This window comes from Muscardinus avellanarius (genome assembly GCF_963383645.1).
Source record: "Muscardinus avellanarius genome assembly, chromosome: 14".
Taxonomy (NCBI): Eukaryota; Metazoa; Chordata; class Mammalia; order Rodentia; family Gliridae; genus Muscardinus; species Muscardinus avellanarius.
In genome coordinates, this window is record NC_137800.1 from 44,647,394 (window position 1) to 44,653,393 (window position 6,000).

At 40.2% G+C, this 6,000-nt stretch overlaps 1 protein-coding gene across 2 annotated transcripts in view; it reads left to right on the forward strand.

Annotated features, from left to right (window-relative positions):
• The window catches only part of SGCZ (sarcoglycan zeta), a gene marked incomplete at both ends in the record, with an annotated part of 462,334 nt that extends 456,627 nt beyond the window's left edge, over positions 1-5,707 (forward strand). For both annotated transcript variants that reach the window (XM_080710705.1, XM_080710706.1), the window contains one exon: positions 5,513-5,707. In XM_080710705.1, the coding sequence (XP_080566831.1) occupies positions 5,513-5,707 (195 nt within the window). The remainder of the gene's footprint in view (positions 1-5,512) is intronic.
• Between the last annotated feature and the right edge of the window lie 293 nt (positions 5,708-6,000).

The following is a 6,000-nucleotide window of genomic DNA, read 5'->3' on the forward strand; positions in this document are numbered from 1 at the left end:
CATGTACATATTTAAGAGAGCCAAATTCAAGAACATGCGTGACATCCATTTGCCATAGGTGAAGAGGTCGCAAACCTCGAGGATTTACTCCTGTAGTAGGCTGTGGCAATAATGTCAAACAATTTTTGCATTGCAATACAATGCGTCGAGCTTGTTCTTTAGTGATTTTAAATTTTAGTCTCAGCATTCGGGAATTTACATGAAATTTATTGTGAAATCCTTGAGCCTGTAAAACTTTGTCTTCATTTGAAAAAATAAGTACAGTTCGAGTATGAAAATCTGCAATAGCATTGCCTTCAGCAAGCGGTCCAGGAAGTCCTGAATGAGCTCGTATGTGGGTTGCATAGAAGGAACATTTTCGGTTTCAAATATATTGTTGTAACTTAGCCAATAATAGAAGAATAGTAGATTGTCCCTTAATATGTCCTACACATTCAAGGCTATTAAGTGCCTGTACCACATATAAGCTATCTGAAATTAAATTGAATGGAGTGGAATCATAGAGCATAAATACTTGAATCACTGTCAAAATCTCTACTGCCTGTGCTGATGAATGGGGAAAAAGAAAAGTTTGTGGATCTGAGCCTTCTTTGAATATCACTCCCATACCTCCTTTGGATCCATCTGTAAAAATATTTGGCACTCCAGCAATCGGTGCAGATCGAGTTATTTTAGGAAAAATAATAGGATGAGCCAAAACAAACCTGAGCCATGGATGTTGTGGATAATGATTATCAAATTGTCCTGTGGCCATTACATGAACAATGGCCCAGTCAGAATTGGTGGCAGCTAGAGTGGCAAGCTATTCTTTAGTATATAGAGTGATGATAAGATCAGGCTGCATCCCAAATGCAGTCAGAATTGCCTTTAATGCCTTAATAATTATTTGTGCAACACAGACTGGATACCATGGCAACACTTTTTTTTTTCCAAGGCACACAGGAAATGCCCCTGGGGTGGGTGAAATTTTTTGCCCATGGGCTAACCTTGAGTTTCTTCTGTCTGTCAAACTTTCCCTTCTCAGTAAGATATGGCGGCGGACTAGGAGAGGGAGGGGGAGGAGCGGAAGGTTCAGGATGTTTCTTTTTTCTGTTATAAGACATTTGGAACCTGCGCCAAGATTCTAACAAGGCTTCTTCCTCCTTATCTCTTTCTGGTGGAACAGGCCATATCTCTTGTTCCTCGGAGGAATCGGGGAGTTGCTTTCAGAGGACTCCTCATCCCTGTGAGAATCTGCCTGTTGACCTTGCTCTGAAATCTCTTCTTTTGCTTCCTCTAAAGCATTAGAGCCTTCAGCCAGAACTTGACTATACCTTCCTGTTTTATCTGCCAGGCATGCTTTAATTAAACTCCAGATAGCCAATGTCAAAGGTGGGAAAGCCCCGTCGGCATCGGCCTTAAGAAGATCCTGACCGAGACGCTTCCATTGAGAAATATTAACATATCCTTCTTCCAAAAACCATGGAGCTATCGCTTTAACTGTGCTAAGAAAATTTTCTAAAGTGGCTGCTTTCACTTTCACTCCTCCCTTAGACAGAATTACAAAGAGCCTCTTTGACCTTCATGGTAGCAACCTTAGACCCCATGATAAGTTTTACTTTGTTATAAACTCCTACACCCCTTATCGTCGCAATTAACCTGCAAACTTTTGACAGCTGTCCCTCGCTTATCCGCGAGCCTCGCTTATCCGCGAGCCTTATCTTATTTGTCGCTTACCTGCGAACTTTTTGTTACGTTGTTTTTCTTCCCGGGTTTTGGCACCACTTATCGTCCCCTAAGACTCCGACCCGCAGGGGCTTAGAGAACGACACAGACACCTCTTCAGCTGAAATATGAATTCTTCTTTAATGGATCCTTAATATGTCTCAATATGTCTCTTCTAATATGTCTCTTAATATGTCTCTTAATATGTCTGACAATGCGTACAACAAGCACAATATATATCAGCATCATAATCCCTCCCTCTATTCTCTACCAACCCCAAGCTTCCACAGCTAGGGCATGCATACTTTTGACTCTCTCATAGGCAGGCTGGTGGTAGGCATCACTGATCATTCTGCAGGCACATAGCATGGCACACTGCGCATGCTCAAGGAGACGTCCATCTTGTGAGTCTCATGACTTGGCTGCAAGCCTAGGCGCCATCTTGAATCCACGCTGGCAACAAGCCTGGGTGCCATCTCGGTCCAGCCGAGTGGGCCCCGACAAATATCCAATAGGAATATCAATTTTAGCAACTAGAAAGAGATGACCAAACCCACCTATGCAGCAGCAACCTGGAGAGGACCAGGAATGTTGTTCCAGAAGGAATCGATAGGTAACAGCCTTTCTTACTTCACAATTTATTTTTATAACTCAAGGTAAGAAAATATCATTTTTTCTTTTTAAGGGCCCCATATGAATAAATTTATTGATACATAAAAATCTATCTCCTTTGTGTGAGTGATCAAGTACCATCTAGAGCAGCCTCCAGATGGATATGTGATCTGGGTCCAACTGCTATGGCTACATTGAAGGCCCACACATGCCATCAGGACCCCATCCCCCAAGGCATGTTGCTGTGAGGAGCACCCACAATTTTTGTGTGTTCTCCAAGGCTGCCACCCACCAGCCTTAGCCTAACTCTCTCCAGCTATTCGCCCACACTATATCATTAAAACGACCATTTCCATAACTGTAAAAGCTGGAGATATGGCATAGTGTAAGCAAGCTCCTGCAAACCATCATGTCGGACAAGCAACACTTTGTTTCTGCTCTTAATAATGAATTCACCAATCCCAAAAATCTTGCAATAATTTTAACCCCACATGAGCCTCCTTTTCTACATGTTCTTTAGCTTTTCATAGTCCTTGTACTGTGTCTCACAGTTTCTAGACCCAAATGCTAGTTCTTAACGTTTTAACAAAAAAATTCACGTCCAAATTTACAGACCTAAATCTCATAGATCTAGGGCTTGACCTTGCAATTCGTTTGGCCATTTTGGAGCTTGAGAAAGTTTGCTCTTTCCCATCATGCCAATTTCTAAAATGGAGTGGAGAGAAAGGGCTAACCAGTATGAACCCATTGGCTCTCCCAGACTCAACTAATGAAAAGAGTCATCCTTGCTTCCCTTTGGAGAATTAAGAAAGCCAGAGTGTGTGACAGTTATTATCAAACTCTTCAGTGTCTATCAGCATGGAAACACAGAGCAAGAAAAAATGAGGCACCACATCCATAATCCACAAATACATAACCATCTTATCTTGCTTTGTTTTGTGAACTTTTTACTTTGCTTCAGAAAAACAAATACTTTAAAGATAGTAAAATAAAAGTTATTTTGTTCTCATTGATTTCCTTTCCTTTAACTTGTCAATAACTGTGACATAATATATTTTGATGCCTTAACTATTAACACAATTGGTAAATGTAGCCATTTATTTATTTTATAACTTATTCACGTATTCAACTATTTTTGTTATGTGAAATGTCTGTGTAAGTTCAGCTATCCCTTGAAGTTAACTTTTTTTTTAAGTTAATCATGATTGTACTTCTAGATGTAGGGCACAGTTTAGTAGTTAAAGAACAATATAAGCATCACTGTAAAATAACATGCCAAGTGACCAGTAGTATGGGATAAACATTTTTTATATGGGATAACCATATAAGAAGAGTTCTTCCATCTTTGAAAAACAAGGAAGATTTTTGAAAGAGAAACTATATGTACTCCTCCAGCCCTGTCCACAAACACTCCACCTAACAGCTATCCCTACTTATAAATATCTGGGGTAAAGTATATCAGACTCAAGAAATAAAATGAAAAACACCTTAAGGTGAGTTCTTTTCGTATGTTTGAGTAAGTGCGAGTATTCAAGTAAGAAATTATAGGAGATTGCATTAGAGTTTTGAGTGCCAGAGTATCATGCTTGACCTTCTTTCCTTTCTCCCTTCCTCTCTCCTCCCTCCCTCTCTTCTTTCTTTCTTTGTTTTCTTTTTTCTTTTCTTCTTTCTTTGTTTCTGATATTAATGATGGAACACAGGTGCATTCTACCCCCAAGTTACACCCCAGCCCTTTGTAATTTTTGTTTGGAACAGAGTCTCACTAGGTTATTGAGGGTATCCCTAAATTGCGGAGGTTGTCCTCAAATCTGATCTTCCTGTCTCTGTGTCCCATGTACTAAGGTTTCAGGTATGAGCCAGCATGCCCAGCTATTGACTTAAGGTTCTTAAAAGTTCACCCACTCAGTATGTCAAACAGATGACAAGTGGAAAAGAAGAGAGCCGGGCAGCCAGGTCAGGAGCTATTGCAGGAGTCCTGGTAAGAGTGAAGAGAGCCTGTGACAGAGCGAAGGGAGGGGAGATAAGGTGTCCACTGATCCTCCCACCTCTGGACATACTAATCAGCTTCAGAACAACAGAATTAAGAAATAGCTGGAGAGATTTGTTTCTTTTTCATTCAAATCTCCAATTCAATATGTCTTACTTTGGAACTTTCCCCAAGCATGTCAAAACCATGTAATCACTTAAAGCAAGAGTCTTAGATTAAATGATATAAATTCCCAACTAAAAAGATTTAGAAAGTAGGTCTTGAATCTGAGGAATATATTTCAGAGAAACTTCAAATCTGACTATGCATAATAATTATCTGTTGTTAATTATATTGGTTGTTACCTTAATATACATTTAGACTGTGAGTCAACACATTTTTTGAGTATATTTTTAAGAAACCAAAAAGAGTCAGGCATGATGGTACATGCCTGCAGTACCAGTACTTGGGAGGCTGAGACAAAAGGATCATATTGCTGATGCCAGCCTTTGCAATTTAACAAGAACCTGTTTCAAAATAATAATAATAATAATAATAATAATAATAATAATAAGCCAGATGTGATGGTTCATGCTTGTAATCCCAGCATTTGGGAGGCTGAGACCGGTGGATCATGCTTCGTGGACAGCTTCAGCTACTTAATGAGACATTCTGCAACTTAGTGAGACCCTGTTTCAAAATAAAGAATAAAAAAATAGGGCAGGGGGTGTAGTTCGGAGGTCGAATGCCTCTGGGCTCCATCCTCAGACCTGCAAAAATAATAATAATAATAATAATAATAATAATAATAATAACCAAAACGTACTTTTAAATCAACTGCCCATCTTTTCAGTAATATCTGCATTGATATTCTTGCTTCATTGCACATTCTTTAGACTAGGCAGGATTAAGAAATTAAATTGAGAGACTCTCAGAGTCATTAATTTTCTGTGGTGTTTGGAAAGCTGCATTGGCTGGCCCCTTAAGCAGACTGTACAATATTACTTTTCAGATTGAGCTTTCGGTAAAGCATACCATCTCTCAGAGGAGAGGACAGCTGCTGAGTTTCCAGACTCTACTAAAGGAATGTAATTTGTTTGTTCACCAAAGCATAGCAGCTAAACCAAGAGATTCATCCTTGGTGTAGTCTCTCTTATCAGATAATGTTGCGAAGCTCTGAGGGATACAGAATGCCAAAGTGAATTAAAGTAAAATTCTCTTTCTCTCTAGATATTTCTAAATGCAGATACAATCCGGCTGGGAAATCTACCAACTGGCTCCTCCTCATCTTCTCCACCCAGCTCCTCCAGTTCTCGACAGACAGTGTATGAACTATGTGTCTGCCCCAATGGCAAACTGTACCTTTCTCCAGCAGGAGTAGGCTCCACTTGTCAGGCCAGTAGCAACATCTGCTTGTGGAGCTGAAGTGACTGATTCCTCCTCACACCAGAATAGCCTTTTGTTCCTGTCCGTCTGCTTCACACTTCTGCTCGGTTTCCCTAGTAATCAGTCCGGAGCATCTTCAAATGGTCCACAGAGCAACTTCTTCCAGTGGAAGCAGGGATTGCCACCACCTTCTCCTGTGCTTTACTGTACTGCTCAACACAGAGAGGACGAGTGACATAGCAGTGGAAAAATCAGCTTCAGCAGGAAAACTGGATCATAACTTTTGCTCAAAAGGGAGAATAACATAGGTGCCTTTGCTACATGAAGTGAAG